General features: G+C 41.8%; 2 protein-coding genes across 6 annotated transcripts in view; both read left to right on the forward strand.

Moving 5' to 3' along the window:
* Positions 1-3,208, forward strand: part of MAP3K7 (mitogen-activated protein kinase kinase kinase 7) — a 39,824-nt gene extending 36,616 nt beyond the window's left edge. For all 3 annotated transcript variants that reach the window (XM_079971088.1, XM_079971090.1, XM_079971089.1), the window contains one exon: positions 456-3,208. In XM_079971088.1, the coding sequence (XP_079827214.1) occupies positions 456-636 (181 nt within the window). In that variant the 3' untranslated portion in view covers positions 637-3,208. The remainder of the gene's footprint in view (positions 1-455) is intronic.
* A 2,579-nt stretch (positions 3,209-5,787) lies between these two features.
* The window catches only part of BACH2 (BTB domain and CNC homolog 2), a 253,179-nt gene continuing 240,401 nt past the window's right edge, over positions 5,788-18,565 (forward strand). Inside the window, exons 1-3 of one of the 3 annotated variants that reach the window (XM_079971084.1) lie at positions 5,788-5,927; positions 6,719-7,050; positions 14,275-14,396. The gene's annotated coding sequence lies outside the window, so the exon portion shown is untranslated. Of the gene's footprint in view, positions 5,928-6,036; positions 7,051-8,592; positions 8,716-14,274; positions 14,397-18,565 lie in introns of those variants that run through there. The other 2 variants (XM_079971083.1, XM_079971086.1) reach the window with 2 other exon arrangements.

The raw sequence follows: 18,565 nt of genomic DNA on the forward strand, positions 1-18,565 counted from the left end.
GTGAATTTCATACATAATTTTTGACACACAATTTTGGCATCCAAAAAACTTGTTAAATAATAGACTTAAGTTATACTACTAATAAAATATTGGTGGCAACGATCTTCTGTACTTCAGCAGGCATCTGCTACTGAAATATTGTTTTTTCTCAATATTAATGAACTTGGGGTTGGTTTACACTGCTCCCTTGTCTAATTTTCAAAAGTCATGTGCTGTTGTATGGTACATGGATAGTTGTGGACACACATGCCACCGCACATGCATACTTAAATGGGGTGTGAAGGAGACCTTGCTACTGTACCCTATGGAGATTACTTTATCAAACCTCTGTGAAGTATATTAGATAATATTTGAGACTTTTTTTTTTTAAGTAAACAGCAATATTGGTAGATAAATGTGAGTATCAATTAATTTCTCTTGAGATTCTAATGTTAACTTTTCAAAATTTAATTTAGGCAAGAACTAATAGCAGAACTGGACCAGGATGAAAAAGACCAGCAAAATACATCACGTCTGGTACAAGAGCATAAAAAGCTTTTAGACGAAAATAAAAGTCTTTCCACGTACTACCAGCAATGCAAAAAACAGTTGGAAGTTATCCGAAATCAGCAACAAAAACGTCAAGGGACATCATGATTCAGTGGGACTTCAAATTGACAATGTTGCACAGAAAAACTTCTTTTTAAAAAATTATCCCTTAATATGACATCTTCTGAGTGTTCCCTTATTGGTGTGTGCTGAATGTGTAGACATACCTGCTGCTCTTCCAGCATCAGTCCAGTATCCTTTTTATTTGGTTGAACATTGTTTGAGAAAGGTATGAGCAGCTACAGGAATTATCAGCAGCACTAAACATAAAGCAAAATGCAATGAACTCTGGCTGTTTGCATGCCCCTCGTGTGATGGCTAGCCTACCAAAAGTGGTTTAAGTGGCTGCTAAATTGTAAGATCTTTTGGTGTTAACGCAGTAGGAACGGTATAGATTTCCCCCCCCCCCCCGATTTTTAGAATGTTTTTGTTATTCCCCCATCTCGGACTGTTAGCAAGAATCAGTCATTTTCCAGAACTCCACCAAGCTCGAGAGCTGATGCTGGCTAAACACTGCATTCTTTTGAATATGGGAAGTCTAAGCTGAGGCCACCATCACTGGTTGAGCACTTGATCACCCTGCATTTTGACTAAAATTTCTTGTAATCATGCTATCATACAATCCTGTATTTTCTTTACATTTGAGAGTTAAAGAATGGAAAGATATGGTGAAGACGTTTATCAAGCCCGTATGTTCAAATTGAGGATAAAGATTCAATAAGCCAAATGGATCCAGTTACATTATGTATCGTTAAGTATGGACATGTATAAAATTGGTTCATCTCTTGAGAGTTACCACATTGTAACCTGGACACTGGGCACATTCCTTTAAATCAGGGATGTGACACCTGAGGCCTTCTAGATATTTTGACCTACAACTCCAATCGTCCTTGTCAGCTGGCCATGCTTGCTGGGCTCGATGTGGGTTCAGCAACAACTGGAGCCCCCAGGTCTCAGCTTTAAATGTCCTGATGTAGCAAGAGAGAAGGTAGTTGCAATCCCCCCTGAATCCTGTTCTCTACACCACTCTTTGCCTTGTCAGATGTGAGCAGGAGGATTACAGGTACACTGCTACACAATGGGTGACATGTGGATGATGGGATTCAGCGAACGAACAAGTAAACAGCAGCTACCTTCTCTTGTGTTGCAAGAGATTATAAGGAATGTGATCAGACCGAAGGTCAGAACTCTGCTGCATCTTAGAATAATCAAAACATTGCTACCTATATTGCAGTCAAATTTGAATGTGGAGTTGGGGAGGGGAGAGAAAAAGCACCATGAATGTCCCTAAGCTCTCTCACTAACCACCACCTTGTTTTAAGAAAACAAACTCTCACAATCTATACAGGGATTTTTAAAAATTACTTTTAACCCCATTAGAATAGCTGCCCCCCACTCCCAACACAATCTGCTGTTGAACTGCCCCAAGTTTCAAAAGTGGCTTCCATGTTGCGTGGGCACTTGGTGGTTGGGAATTGGAGAACAAGGTGGTGAAATGGTGGGTCTGAGTGAAAAACCATGTCAAGTGACTTTTAGTACATAAAATGCCTATTGTCTTCCGAGTCTGAAGCAGAAAGGCTGCATTTTGACAATATTTTGTCATGTCAGTACTTTGAACCACAAAGATTAGACATGAGTTATTTTGTGTATATATGTAAATATGGCCCAGTGTGATGAGAGGGAAGAGTTATTGATTCCAACTATAGATTTTGTAAGTCAGAAAATCATTAAAGATATGACTCACAACCTGTGGTTAGAATTGTCCAAAAGGAAGACATACAGCCTTACATGATTCAATGTCCATCGTTCTGTGGGTTGACACCGAGAATCTGGATAACTTTCAGTCCTAGTTTAAATATGCAGCCTGATTCTATGCAAGTTTCCTTAGTGCTATGTTCAACTGTATTCTCTGAGGCTTATTCCCAGGAAAGCATGTGCTATGTTGCAGCCTTAATATGGCAATACATTTCTGAAACAGCTATGGTTTTTAATAACTTGAAACTTATAAAACAAAAATGGTAATTGCTTCGGTGAAATATCCAAGAAGCCTCTGAAAGATTAACTGAAAAATGTTGAGCTTTGATTCAAGCTCGCTTTTCACGAAACAGCTACCTATGAAAGGTTTTTAAAATAACTCCACACATTTGCTACTGTATACCATACCCGTGCACATTACTGTTTACAGAGGCATGGAGGAAAATATAAAGTAGCTTCTACAATATCCGGTGAGCCATTGCACTCAAATGCTGCTTTCATGTGAAACAGACCTTGGAAAAACCAATTTGGTCAGGAGCCATTCCAAAATACTCAGAACTCCCCCCAGTTATAGTGCAATACTATGCTTATTTGCCAAGAAGTTTGTGCAGTGGGGCTTACACCATAGTAAGTGTGTGCAGGATCCTACCTACTTGCCCAGTAGTAAGTCTCATTGAACTCCTAATGACTTCTGAGTAGACAGGTATAAGGTTTCACTGTATGTGTCCTAACTTTATCCTTGCCCTCCTGTGTTTCTTTAAACTATGAAGTATTGCTGACTTGTTCACAAAGGTTACCATACCTAAAGGTCTGTGTTCTGAAAACAGCCCCTTCAACTTTAAAATAAATCTATTCTTGGCAAGTTCTCAGAGTTAAAACCCATCTCATTTTGTCTAAATAAAGGGGAGGGTTATAATTCCTGAAACCTTAGCATATAATTTGATTAGTTAGCTGAAACTGATATTGGGATCAACTTAAGGGCACACCTATTTTTAGCAAAATGTAATTGGCAGGGAAAATAACTATAGTATTAGGAATAGCTCAAAGTTATCCAAAGCATTGCTATCTGCACACATCTGTCAGGTTAGCCAAATGGATGTAGTTGTGGTGCATCCACTTTTCTCAGTAAATTTGAGTAGGACTAAGCAAATCTGTTGAAATTTGACTTTTTCTACACATTATAGGCTACAACCTCAAGTTGTCTCTGGAACAATCCTGTTCTACTGTGTTGTGAAATAGCTTTTGAAGTGTAGTCAGCGTAGATAATTGCAGGTGCGTAACTTGCACGTTAATGGAATATCTACTGAAAGCTATGGTTTTTACTAATTTTGTTTTAATACAAAATAGGCCTAGTGGTGCTGAAGAAGTTACTCATAGGGATTAGCGTTACTGAGCAACTCTCCTTTGCCATATAATGTGCTTTGAGGGCTATGGAAAAGCTTCATCAAGGATGATTGCTGCCATTGTGCAAGATCCAGTTGATTATTGCAGTAGATTTATATCACAAATGAGAAAGCTGCACCTCAGATTTGTAGGAGCAGTTCTGAAGGGCTGAAATGGCAAGCAGAACTGTGCACTTTTAGACCAAATGTAGCGTTGCTACATCTTAGGTTAGCTCAGTTGATAGGGCATGAGACCCTTAATCTCAGGGTCAGTGGTTCAAGCCCCAAGTTATGCAAAATATTCCTGCACTGCAGGAGTTTGGACTAGATGACACATGTGGCCCCTTACAACTCTACAATTCTATGATTTTAGAGCAAGGAGTTGCTAAAATTAACAAGTAGAAGGGCTGCTTCTGTGGGAGATGCTGAAACTTCCCCAGATATCTTAGCCTTGTAGTTCCCTCTTAGGTAGGATTTGATAGTAGAACAAACCCTCAGGCAGGCAGAGGGGAGTTTTTAATGCAGGGATTGCAGAGGGAAGGAAAGTATACACATCTTTTTGGTATTCTAAATCATGTTTCACATAAATGTGCTTTAAATGAACAATACATTCTGCTTTGCATCAGCTCAAATATGTCTTAGGAGCAAAGAGTGATCCTTGGCCAACAACGTGTTTTGTATTGATACGGAGATGGAAACTTGCTGGTCTCAATATCAGTAGTATGCATATGCATATTTGGGAGGGGGTGAAATACAGCTGTGTTTGTGGTTCTGTTTTTAACAGGTTATCTTGTAGGAGAAGCAGCACTGTAATATATATAAGATATCTACAAGAAATCATTTGAATACTCCATCAATCCATCCCACTACATATAAAAACTTGCCCTTTGCCTGTTTCTTTCTTATACATCTTTTTAACTTTCTGGAATGAAGAATTTCAAAAATAGGAAGAAATACTGGGAGTGGGAGTGAGAAATAAGCTTAAACAATACCTAACAGCAGCAGGAGGTGCTAAGCATATCCTAGATCAGGGTTTCCCAATCTTGGGTCTCCATGGTTTTTTTACTACAACTGCCATCATCCCTAGCCAGCAGGGACCTGTGGTCAGTGATGATGGGAATTGTCCAAAAATAGCTGAGGACCCAAGTTTGGGAAACCCTGATCTAGACAAAAAGTAGTTGTGACAGGCCCTGTTGGAATTAATGGGGTTATATAGTCCTGTGCTTCTACAAATCTTGTGATAATTAGAGGGGTTTTCCCCTGAAGTTATTTATTTCTTTATTTTTAGTATCTGTAAACTTTTGATGTTACCCTGAGTCTACTGATGTCTTTCTTGGCAGTATGGTTTTGGTTCCTTATGAATAAGCCTTAGAAGACTAAAATTTGTGTTGATGCTGTTGAAGGATGGGGCTGAATGTCAGTCCAAAATCGGAGAAGGTTGAAAACGACTTGAGTAATCTACTTCGACAACTGTCCAAGACACATTAATGAACTTCATAGAAGCAATACTGATCGGTTATAAATGTCACTTTGATAGCCATAAGATAACTAAGCAAAACTCTGCATCCTGCCCTGCATTTCAGCTCTCTACATCAATTCCAACTGAGTGTTTTGTGGTTAGACGAGAGCTTGACATTACTTGTGAATGACACAATGCACCAACGCAACAAAACACACTGGGAGCTGGGCTGGCTGTGCCGCAGGAATGGTACTAAGAATTTATTTTTGTAAATTAAGCAGATAAAAGGAGAGCAAACATGAAGTAAGATGCCATTTTTATGCACTTTTCTGTCAGCACCTGTGCTTCAAATGACAGCCCAGGGCAACAGCTGAGGCCAGCAAATGACTTTTATGGAAAAGCTACCGCCTCCTTTACCAATAGGCTTCCGAAATTTCCAGAATTTTAGAGAAGCCTGGATCTGCAGCCAAGCTTTGTGGTACAGTTCCAGTGTCCATATGGATGTATACTCCTATAGTCATTTGAACATAAGTCCCATTGAGCCCCACAGGGCTTACAACTGGGTAGACCAAAAGAGTCAGTGACTCAGGGAAATGTGTGAACTGCCTCCATCAAAAAGTATGGTGTTGGTGCTATAAGAAGCGAGGGAAACACTCTGTGATGACTTTCATGCATCCAACCCATCACAGTGTTGATGATGAGTGACAGGAAAAAACCAAGAACATGCCCTTAAGGGATTGGGGGTAATGGAAACTGTCTTAACTAGAGAGAAAATTCTAAAATTGGGCAGAATCAGGGGTCAGCAAACTTTCAGCCGGGGGCCGGTCCACTGTTCCTCAGACCTTGTGGGGGGCTGGACTATATTTTGAAGGGAGGGAGAACGAATTCCTATGCCCCACAAATAACCCAGAGATGCATTTTAAATAAAAGCACACAATCTACTCATATAAAAACACCAGGCAGGCCCCACAAATTACCCAGAGATGCATTTTAAATAAAAGGACACGTTCTACTCATGTAAAAACACAATGATTCCTGGACCATCCGTGGGCCAGATTTAGAAGGCAATTGGGCTGGATCCGGCCCCTGGGCCTTAGTTTGCTTACCCATGGGGTAGATGGTGTCGCAATCACCCTACAATTGTAAGCAGAGATCAACCCTGCTTCCAGATTTTACCTTGGCTCATAATCCCCACCTACTTCCCAAACTGTCACAATCTAACCAGGTTGTAAAAATGGGACAGGGAGGGGCTAGCAGGATTCAAGCCGCTGGCTGCTTAATTTGTTATTTCAGGGCCTGTGTCAAGGCTGGGCACCTGTTGAGGGCCCACACCACAGCAGAGGGCCTGCTGGCCTGCTCCTCTTCACCATGGCAACCTGCTTGCTCACTTGAATGTCGCTCTGACCTAGAGGGGATGGGCAATCAAACAACTGCAGTGTTTAGTACAGGGAGCAGTAGATGCTGCTGCCAGCTTGCTCATTAGGTCTTTACATAATAATAAAAATTTTATTGTTTATACCCCGCCCATTCTCAGCAAGGAAGCAGGAGCAACTGGCAACAAGAGCAGTGAGCAAGCAGACGCACTGTGGGGTGTGTGTGGAAGATGTCTTGCTCAAGGCCTTCAGCCCTAACCAGACTGACAAGGCAGAAACAGTTAAGACAACCATTCCATCTTGAAGTTATTGGCACTAGCCCAGGCGAAGGGTTTGAGAACTGTATCCACAGCGCTGGAGGGATAGCTTTCCAATACTCGGATTAGGAAGCATTTCCAGCAGTTAGACATTAGCAGCTAAAAAAAAATGAAGAGTCTGTAAGACTTTGGACAGTCCTGGAGTTGAACCAACATCACATCATCTTCTCCACTGAGTAAGTATCTGTGCACTCAGCACAATGGGCAAAGCCATTTTCAGCTCACACAGTGAGCAGTGACAATGTCCAGCCTTATTTCATTTGGCTGGAAGGGGAAGGGGGAAAAAGCAGCAGCTGCTCTTAGAGATGCATCAAAAGCTTAACATAATAGCACACTTGCCACTGAACACTGCAGTGGTTGTTTTCCACATACAACTAAAATGATGCAATATTGGCAAGGCATTTGTTAATGTGAGATGGACACTTGCGGTCTTCACAATACGTAAATAAAAATAAGTCATCTTCACCCTGCTTTCAAGGATCGAATCAAGCGCCTTGCATTCTAGCACAGGTGTAATCTGCTGTTTGTGACTTGTCCTAGGCAAGAGCAATTCAGCTTTTAAGACACCTGCCTCTTGGCTTGCTACACTCTGGTCATGCTCCCACAACTCTAGCTACTTATTCTCACCATCTCTGGCTTCCAGTTTCACCACACTGCTGTTGCCTACCAGAAATGTCTGCCTCTCGAGTTGTTCCCCCGCAGCGTAGTTTACAATTTTTTGCTTCTCTGTATGGAATATCTGACCGGACCAGCCTATCTCACAGGGTTGCTGTAAAGATATTATAGGGAGAAGAGAACCATGTACACCACTTTGAGCTCTTTGGAGGGCAGTTGGGTTATAAATGCAGAATTATTGTTGCTTTAGGAGGCTGTCAGCTGTTCCAAAAAGATAAACGATTACATATTTTGCACAACCCAAGGTTTTTTTTAAAAAAAGGAAAAGCGAGATACAAATATTTCAAACAAACAGTTTGGCCTTAACCATGAAGAATCCTTTGTCTCTGGGTAGCATTTGGTGAGAACAAAGCATTTAAATGTTATACCTAAGAGGTTCTTAGATTCAAATGGCTTGGAAGACAAGTGGTAAGTGAACGCCTGCCTTGTCTGTTAGATTGGAAATACAGCTTTTAAGTACATCCTTTAATTGAAAAAAACCAACACAAGCAAACACCTAACGCTTCTCAAGTCGTCATTGTAACAGAATTACCACACTTGAAGAGCTGAAATATATCATGCACTGGAAGTTCTTGGTGAATCACACAGAGAGCTCTAATGCTTTAGAATATTTTTCCTTTATTTTTACAAAAGACTGCCCTTTTTCATTCTTCTTTCCCCCCCACTTTTTGTACTTGACATATTTGGCTCAAAGGATATTTCCAAATGTTAAGGGCTAGTTTTTCATTGCAGCATATGGAGAAAGAGTCTGAATCCAAGCAGAGCCAATGGCTCTCATGCTGCAATTTGTCGGAGAGCCAGTGTTGCCTGCCTGCCAAACATTAATAGCTAGTATTTATCTGACGAATGGCCAGGATGTTTAATGTTCTATAGAGAATGCCTCACAATGGAGCTTTTACATATGGCAGGGGTAGGGAACTTTCTTCAGTCTGAAGAATGTATTCCTTTCTAGGCAACCTTTGGGGGGTGGCAGCCACATACCAGTTGTAGGAGGAGCCAAAGGCAAAAGTGGGTGGAACAATGACTGTAAATGTTTATCTTTCTGCTGGTTTCTAGACATCCTCTCACACTCTGTCCTCCATCTGGACAAACAGGGATCTTTACCAGAGTTCAGGGGCACATTACAGCCTGACAAAAATACTCATGGAAGTTGTGACGCAAAGCTGGTAAGGAATTTGGCCTGGAGAGAGAGGGTGTGAGAGGCAGGTGTGTGGACACATTTGGCAACTGGGTCAGAGGTGCTCCACGCCTGGCCCGACATGACACAGATTAGTGCATGCTTTCATCACTTTGCATTTGCAGACTGGTAGATTAATATGCTACCAGATTTTTATCTGTGGGTGTTAATTTAAGACCACACTGCTTGTTCTCCACAGCCATGCCAGCATTTTAGAATTCAGAAATTGAACATAAAATAACATGTTGAAAACATATACACACCAGATCACTGGTATGTCCAAAACTTAAACAGGCAACAAAGAAATTAGATAACATACATAATACAAAATGTGGACAGCAGCCACCACTGTCTCCCCCTCCCCTTCTGTGGAAGGCTCTAACAAATCACTAGCCCTTTGCCCTGAACCCCTGGCCTACCTGGCAGCAAGTCAGTATGCACAGTTCCAAGTCTTAGGGTCAATTCACACAAGCAAAGTACAGAGGCCAAAATTCAAAGGTCAGAAAACACAGTTCAGGGTCAATTCAAGTAGCCAAGTCTGAAGTCTAGCAGTCAGGATATAGCCCATAGTCAAACCCAAAGCACAGTCCTGTGGAGGTCCAGGAGCATCCAAGTCAAGGTCCATCAACATGGGAAGTTGAGCAGACAAAGCACCTCAGCTCTGCTTCCTTTTGTACTTTGCATCCAGACTTGATGAGGCATGTGGACCCTCGCCTGTTTGGAGCCTACTCCAGCTGAGAAATCACACACTTCCTCCCAGAGCTAGTGAGACCCACCTGACCAGCTAGGGAGCTGGGCTGTGGGCCCTAGCCTGCCTCAGCCTCCTAGAGCGCCACTCCGGCAGCTCCCTACACCTCATAGAATCACAGAATTGTAGAGTTGGAAGGAATGGTATACATGATTTGATCTCTGATCTTCTATTACCATGATTTTAAATAATTTACAAGAGTCCTGAACAGATTTGACTCTCTTGACTCCTCCCTTCACCTTTCTTCTAACTAATCAATATGTTTTCAGAATATTCGAGGTTTTGAAATTAAACAGGACCCTGTTGGGCTTTCTGGGTCATTTTCTATTTTCACGTATGTTGGATCTGACAGCTCTGAGACAGCTCAATCACTGTTCCAAAGCAGTTCAAACAACACACCACATCCCGAGCACTCTTCAGAATACAGCCCAAACTTTCCTCTTCCGCCACCTTCCCACCCCATCCCTGTACCCCACAAATTATCACCTCCTCTAAAGCTCCATCCTTTATTGTATCTAGAAATGTTGTGACTTTGTGACCAAACCCCAGAACTAATTTACTCAGTCAATGTGAGGGTAGTTAACATACAGGGTACTATATAAAGCAGAATAAACAAAGCACAGGAGCAATCTGGATTTCTATAGAGGGTGTAAAGAGAGACGTAATAATAATAATAATAATAATAATAATAATAATAATAATAATAATAAATTTTATTTATATCCCGCCCTCCCCAGCCGAAGCCGGGCTCCGGGCGGCTAACAACACTAAAACAGTGCAACATTATAAAAACATTATAAAAATTAATTAAAATCAAAATTGATGGCAACCATAAACTAAAGTTTTGTAAAGATTGCCAAAGGAGGGAGTCAGGCTGCACCCTGACCAAAGGCCTGGTGGAACAGCTCTGTCTTGCAGGCCCTGCGGAAAGATGTCAAGTCCTGCAGGGCCCTTGTCTCTTGTGACAGAGCGTTCCACCAGGTTGGAGCCGCAGCCGAAAAAGCCCTGGCTCTAGTTGAGGCCAGCCTAACCTCTCTGTGGCCTGGGACCTTCAAGATGTTTTTATTTGAAGACCGTAAGTTCCTCTGTGGGGCATACCAGGAGAGGCAGTCCCGTAGGTACGAGGGTCCTAGGCCGTATAGGGCTTTGAAGGTTAAAACCAGCACCTTAAACCTGATCCTGTACTCCACCGGGAGCCAGTGCAGCTGGTATAGCACCGGATGAATGTGATCTCACAGCGAAGACCCCGTAAGGAGTATCGCTGCGGCATTCTGCACCCGCTGGAGTTTCTGGGTCAGTCTCAAGGGCAGCCCCACGTAGAGCGAGTTACAATAATCCAGTCTGGAGGTGACCGTCGCGTGCATCACAGTGGCTAGGTCAGGGCGAGAGAGGTAAGGAGCCAACTGCTTGGCTTGGCGGAGATGAAAAAATGCCGCCTTTGTTATAGCTGTAATCTGCGCCTCCATGGAGAGGGAGGTATCGAAGATTACACCCAAACTCTTAACGGACGGTGCTGGCACTAATTGCACGTAAAGGTATTATTATTATTATTATTATTATTAATTGAATTTATATCCTGCCCTATACACGGAAGTCTCAGGGCATTTCACAGAACAAAATCAAAATATAAAACCACAAAATATAAAATGAAAATGAAAATAACAACCCAATTGTAGCAATGCAATTATGCATAGTGAGGCTTGGCTTCTGAATTGGGTGAGGATAAATAGGAGCTATTATGGGGGAGCACAGCAGCACTGTGGGTCATAAATTCAGTAGCAATGCGTCTGCTTTGCATGCAGAAGATCTCAGGTTCAATCCCCAGCATTTCTAGGTAAGAATGGAAATGTCCCCTGTCTGAAACTCTGGAAAGCTGCTGCCAGTTTGGTTGACAATACTAAGTTAGATGGACCAGTGGTCTGATTTGATGGAAGGCAGATTCCTTTGTTGGTATGCTCCCTCTCGTATGTTCTCAAGTGCTTTGAACATTCTAAAGTGCTGCCTAAATGCTAGCATTAACATTAGTATTATTAGTATTATTTCAGAACCTCTGCACCACAGCAGGTGGAAAGCCTTGAGGGCTCAACCCCCTTTTTAAATTGTTTAAACAACACAAACGCCTAGGAGCACATTAACTCTCTAAACAACTGGAAATCATTTTCCAGGGCGGCCTGTTCAGTGAGAGCCATTCAATTCCTTGAAATGCAAGCTATTTTCGAGTCATTTAGCGCAGCAAATGGGACAGGTCCCAATCTGTTTCTTCAAATTTCTGTAATTTAAAAGGGACATAACTGCATTTTTTATTCTAATGATCATTGCAAACTCATGTAGAAAATGTAAATGCACAATTCAGAATGATCTTGCAGCGCAAGGCATAGCCTCTATTAATGTGTTCCAATTTGTAATTCTTTACACAGTATGAGATTGGAAAGCTGTGATTAAAATTAATTAGGTTAAGTAAAGTTTATCCCCCCCTGAGCACTGCTGTTTGAAGAAAGAAATGGTACAACACTCGCTACATCTGGCGCTGCAGGAAGCAAAGGCATCAGGCAGGAGAGCGAGGCTGCTTAGCTAGACGTTCCATGCTGCTTATTTGGCACACCTTACGCACCATGTCCTCTCTTCCAAGAGCTAATTGAGACTAAAATACTTGCTGACACTTTGCAAAATTTTAACTACTATCTGTGGATGTCACAGAAACTGGTCACTGAAACAGTTATTTGGGGCAGGGTTGTTTATTAAGAAAAAGTGAAAGAAGAAGCCCTGCCTTAGTGAATGGTGGTGCTCCCTCCTTAAGTATCAAAGATATCGCACCTGTTCAAAAGAGTAAGAAAACATGCTGTCAGATTTTCATTGCAATATCCACCTGATTAAAGCGCTGGTAAAGCACACAGATCTCAGTTGCTACTAGGCATGGTACACTTTTTAAAAGGAGATTAAACATATACATATGCATGTACATGTACATGTACATATAATTTGCGCACGCTGGCATGTTAGCATCACATTCTCCCATACCCTTTTGGAAAGGTGAGCCATTGCTGTAGCTGCCTTGCCAATACGGTTGGTGGTTATGGTGGAATGCAGGTACACAAAATTGTCTACCACCTCAAGCATGTGGTCACCACTGCTGATGTGTGGAGTGCTATCCCAGCTGACCCAGGATGCTGGTCTTCATCAGGCTGAACTCCCTGCAGTCTTGGGCAAAGCGGTTGCTGAGTCTCTGTAGAGCTTCCACAAAGAGTGCTGTCAAGGCTGCATCATCTGCAAACTGTATCTCTTGGAAAAGGACAGGCCACACCTTTGTCTTGGCACAGAGACATGTGGAAGACCCCTGTTGTTCCTTGAATGAAAGCACACATAATCTTCAATCAAGCTAAAGGCATATGAGAGCATGAGGGAGAAGAATATGCCAGAGAGAGTTGGGGCGAGAACACAACCAGGTTAGTCACTGAAAAACTCAGCCCTGCTATGAAAACCTAGAACATATTGTCCCTCCCAGGGTGGTGAACCTGAAGCCCTCTATATGTTGTTCAAGTCACATAAGGTTGAACCAGCAGAACCAGTTATCACAGATGTTGACAGATGTGCTGTGAAATATGTTAAATCCACTAACTTAATACAGAGCTTAATCCTGCTTTGAAGTATCTTTCAATATTTTAAACACTAGATGGCAATAGACACATTGCTTTATTCAATGAGGTTGAAGAGACAATGTCCTAAAATCAGTTATGACAGTGAAAAGCATAACCTGGAATTTAAATTTCTTGTTCCCAAGCCCTGTTAATTATGCCTACCATGCTACATTTCTATCACAATTTTATATTGTCCGCGATCTGTGCCCTGATGATTGTAATGTCAATTCTGCTGACATTCTACCCCCTTTGAAACATATTGGAAAGGTCTAGTGGATTTCAGTGGGGCCAGGGTATTTTTCATTTTTAATCTTTCTTGGGAAACATTGAAGGTGGGCAGAGGGCAGGGAGACATTTACTCCACTGTAACACTTGTAGTTCAATGTTAACCATGCTTACTCAAAAGGAAGTTTCACTTATTTCCTCAGCGCTTTATTTCAAGGAAGTACGCTTCGAATCTCCATTCATACCAATAAACTGAACTAAAATGACAAAAGCAAGATGTTCCACCTAGGGAGAAAAAGTATAGTCTGTTGTAAAACATGCTCAGCATGCATCCCATGTTCAGTCCCTGGCATCTCCAGCTGAGAATCCAAAATAGCTTCCTTAAAGACATATGACTGGAAAATACCTTCTGCCTGAAATCTCCAGGAGATGCTGTCTTTGAAACAGACTGTGGGTAGATCCACTTCATGCATTTAAAACACATTCGGTGCACATTTAAAGCACATGACTCGCCTCCCCCCAAAAAACAAATCATGGGAATGGTAGTTTCCTCCTAATGTAGCTACAATTCCCATCTCCCTAAACAAACAGCAGTTCCCAAGCCTCTTTGTGGGAGGTTTCTATAAATGTATAGTGTAGTATAAGTCCATATAAAGTTGCCTCTTATGCTCAGCACATCACACAGTAACAACAGTGCAGCCTTCAGCTGTGAGGCATCTGTTCCTTCAATAGTTGGGCTGGAAGCAGACATTTCATCAAATGCAGTTTGTCAGTTCACAATGACTCAACAGCAGCCTGACAGGCAGAAATTAAGCAGGGAGGGTGCTGTTAAAAACACTGCTGCAGCCCCATAAACAGCAGTAGCCCTCCTGACATGACTACAATATTATTGGCACTGCTGCTTTGTTTACAAGGATGTTTTCCTTCCTTCCCCTACAAGGGCTGCTTGCATCATGGAAGCTAAGCTCTGGGACGGCTTTGTGAAAAAGCTGGATGTCACATGCAGAACCCTCACCTGCAGGCGCTGTTTGGTTCGCCACAACTCAGTATATGCTCTGCCAGGTAAGAATATAACTTTTTACTAATAAACACTGTTTCCCAAACAATCTGGATAGAATATATCAAGGGGCTACTATTCCATATTGCATAGATGGGTCAGCTGCCAACTCTTTTTTTCTGGCACAGCTCCAGTGCCTTTAACAGGTGTGTGGCAAGCAGAAATTCAGGAGCTAACGCTCTCCCCATTACTTCATCACCTTCCTTCGCATGATTAATTTCTCCCAGGCATGAAACTCTTAGGGTAGGAGCCTTGCCAGATAAGGAACTGGCAACCCTTTTTTGAGGAGTGTTCAGGTCAGCAGATACAAAGGACTGTGTCTTGAATAATTCCTGCATCTTGAATGTCTGCTCTGACAGGCATGGCAAGTTCTACAAAGACTTCTGCACAACCATGACTCTTCCTCTACATTTGGTCATGCTAACATCCATTAAGCATTTTGGATAACCAGAGTTTGTTTAATTAACATATCAGGGAACACCAAATCCTGCCAATTGTCAACACAGAAATACTTATGCTCGTTATTGAACTTACTTAGGATTCTCTAAAATATCTCTTTTGTAATATAAACATGGATGGCTTTGTTTGTATATGTCTGTGTTTTGCCAGTTAATATAGTCTGTTATCTCTTAGGTGTGATTTCATAATTATTAAATGTTTCCAGTTCCTCAACTTGTTGCCAGGTGTTCCTCTATCTCTTATCATTTGCAAAATGTGATAACTTGAGCACAAAGTACTGTACAACACTATATTCCACAGCTGATTTTCCTGCCTACGAAGTCAGTTAAGGACACATATCGTCATGTTCTAGGAAAATGAGGCATAGTGAAATGCAGTTAATTCAAACAGCCAGAAAACAGTTTGGAAGTTTTGACTCAAGAGCTGTCTGTATATACTGGCATGTCATTTGCCCCCTCCCCCCAATTCCCTTTAAACTGGTTCTCTCTCCTCTTTCTCTCTCTCTCTCTCTCTCTCTCTCACACACACACACACACAGATGTCCTGCTTTCTCTGACAGGACTCTTGTGCCTTTCACTGTTGCATGACAAACAGAAATTGTGCAGGTGTAGCATTGTCCAGTGTTACCACAAGAATTACTTATTTGCTAAGTATCCATTGCTGGTGTGTGTGGTGTTAGGGGAGGGGTAGTAGTACCTCTGGTGGAGGATGTGTCGTGATCGTTCTGGGGTGGTTTGCCCACCTTTGGTCCCCACCCTGCTCTCACCTGTGGATTTTAGAAGCTGTCAGCATGCGGCTGTGGCCACATCCTGAGAAAAGGCTTTGACTGACCGGCTAAACCTGGTGAAGGTAGCTGATGGGTCTCAAACCCTCAGTGAGTTTGGGGTTTCCCCTGCCTGTGAAGACGGGCTCCAGTGAAGTGAGCGGTGGAGACCAATGGTGTGTCCAATGGTCAAGAAGAGTGGTGACAAAAAATAAAATAAAAGCACAGTTGGCAACCACTGAAAATGGGCCGATGAAATATGGAAGTTATGAGTGAAAATACAGACTAACAAACAGAACATTGATTTAAGAGTTGTTGGCAGTTCAGAAAAATAAATTAACAAACAAAGAAGTACCAGAAGGGCACCAAAAGAAGGGGGGGATTTGTGGCCATCTCAAAGTTTCCTTGCTGGGGTATGCTTATTCTGATAAGTTTCAAATGGTCAAGATGGTATGATAAAGTTCTTCTGACTTAATATACTTTTTTAAAAAAATTACAGTTTGATATAAAGTCTGCTTAGAAGGGCCTGACTAGTCATTGTTCGTGGTTGTGCCTTTCCTGTTAGTTTGTTGTGGTGGTTTTTCAGCTACCATGCAAACCACTGTCAAGTGTTGCTGACACTGCTGTGGAATTACGTAGATAATATTCTTTTGCCTCTTATAATCTCTCTAGTGGGGAGGGGGAGTTGGCCAAAGCTTGCTTATTTTAGTTTATTTTTTAAAATTTTAATATAAAGATAAACTATAGAGGTATTTTTTTTAAATAAAAAGCATGACCCACTAATAACAGTATTAATATTCCACTCCACACACACTCATACTGTGTGAACTGCAGAGCACACAAAATATAGGAGCATTTGAGAGAATTCTCATGATTTACTAAACCTTCTCAACAGACTCAGTGCAGATGTCCAGTGTGTTGGACTTGGACCTGGAAGACCAGGGTTTAAATCCCCACCCAGCTATGAAGTGATTTTGAGTCAGTCACAGGATGTTGTGGGGCTTAAATTAGGGTGGGTGGAAAACCATGTATACCACCTTGAGCTCCCTGGAGAAAAAGGTGGGATATAAATGCAAATAATAATAATAATAATAATAATAATAATAATAATAATAATAATAAAAAATGATGTCATAGCCAAACTATGCCCATTGGGAGCAGTTGTCTCAAATGAAATAAACAAAGTCATATGTCCTATTGTGCTATAGTAAAGCAAGGGTGGAGAACTCAAGACACGGGGTCAAAACGCAGCCCTTGGGATTCTCCCTAAACCTCACTCCCTCCACACAGGCCACACTGTTCATTGGTGTCACGCCCAGCCCTGACCTACAGGCTAGACTGGAGGGAACCCAAATTAGAACCAGAATATATCCCTTAATTTAAGATACAGGGGTAGCTGGGTCAACATTTGGAAATGGGGTGGAACCAAACTAGATAGCTGCTAAGGTTTCAGATACTGTTGAAAACAGCTTCCATGTGTATAGTTCCATGCCTTCTCTTGTCTAATGCCTCATACAAAAATCAACTCAAACCATAACATTTTATCTTTTCTCACCTTTCCTAAAGAGTGACAGCTAAAATATGTGACAGGAATGCCTTAGCTCTTGTGGTTTGCAACAGAGAGCTGGTTATAATATAGTTCTGTGCAAAGACATGCAAAGAGAGCAAAGGTTCTTGTGTAGTATGATAACACACATATCTGGGGCCATAACTCAACAGCCCTCCAATTTGATTGCTTCTGGTAAGCATTAACTAACTCTGCACTTCTGGACTGTGTGCTTTGCAGCCTCCTTCCTCCTGTTCTGCTTCTGATACTTTCCAGTGACCCCTGTAATAATGTTTTGCATTATTGTAGCAATAAGACTTGGTGGCATAAGAGCTCAGCTTCCAATCCATGATGCATGTGATTATATTAGTCTTCCTTCAGTGGCTGCAAAGTCATAATAATAAATATATCCCTTCTGTAAATCTGCCCCATTGACGTCTGAGGAAGTTGGGTTTGTTATTGTTTCAGCAGAGAGCATTCTGCAACCATTGCTTTGATCCTTGGCCTTACGTGGCTTTTTAAAGCTTAGCAGAGAGGAAAGGAGGGTTACGAGACTTGTAAATGTTTCTGTTACATCAGATTGTCTTTCCTTGTACAATCTGCTTGTGTGACTCATACTTTTATGTATTAAAACTTGAACATCTCACTCTCTGGAAGGCCCAGGGCCTTGTTCTAAAAGATTTCCAAACAATAATTTTATTTTATTTTTTTGTTATGTTTAGACATGATTTAGAAGTACGTAAGCGAGAATAACTGTTAAGCAATTTCAGACATTATTGATCTTAATAATAAATTATAGACTACAGGAGTCTGGAGAGGTGTGAAGCTGCTTCCACAAGATTTAAATCTGTTCTTCAAGAGCCTCCTCTCTGCCCACATAAAAGGGCAGAGTGGTGATAAACCTGTATAATTTTTCCTGCTGTTTTTCTTCTGCTGAGAAAAGCCTTCTGCGAGAGCAATACATAAATCATTCAGCTGCTTAATGGCATCCGTTATGACTATGTTAGGATAGGGGGAGGAACTGCCTTTTATTGGAAGCCTAAGTAACATTTTCAGGCAATGGTTTAAAACTGGGCGTCAGAGGTCCCATTTCCTGTTGGCAACATTTGCCACTGGTTGAACTGTGTGCAGAAGCCACAGGATAGGCTAGGACTCGAACCAATGGCTTCAGGTTACAAGAAAAGAGATTCCAACTGAACATCATAAAGAACTTTCTGACAGTAAGAGCTGTTCAACAGTGGAACGGTCTCCCTTGGGAGGTGGTGGTCTCTCCTTCCTTGGAGGTTTTAAAACAGAGGTTGGGTGGCCATCTGTCATGGATGCTTTAGTTGAAATTCCTGCATTGCAGAGGGTTGGACTAGATGACCCTTGGGGTCCCTTCCAACTCTGAATCTATGAATCCGGAA

Source organism: Podarcis cretensis (assembly GCF_951804945.1).
Source record: "Podarcis cretensis genome assembly, chromosome: 3".
In the NCBI taxonomy this organism is placed as follows: domain Eukaryota; kingdom Metazoa; phylum Chordata; class Lepidosauria; order Squamata; family Lacertidae; genus Podarcis; species Podarcis cretensis.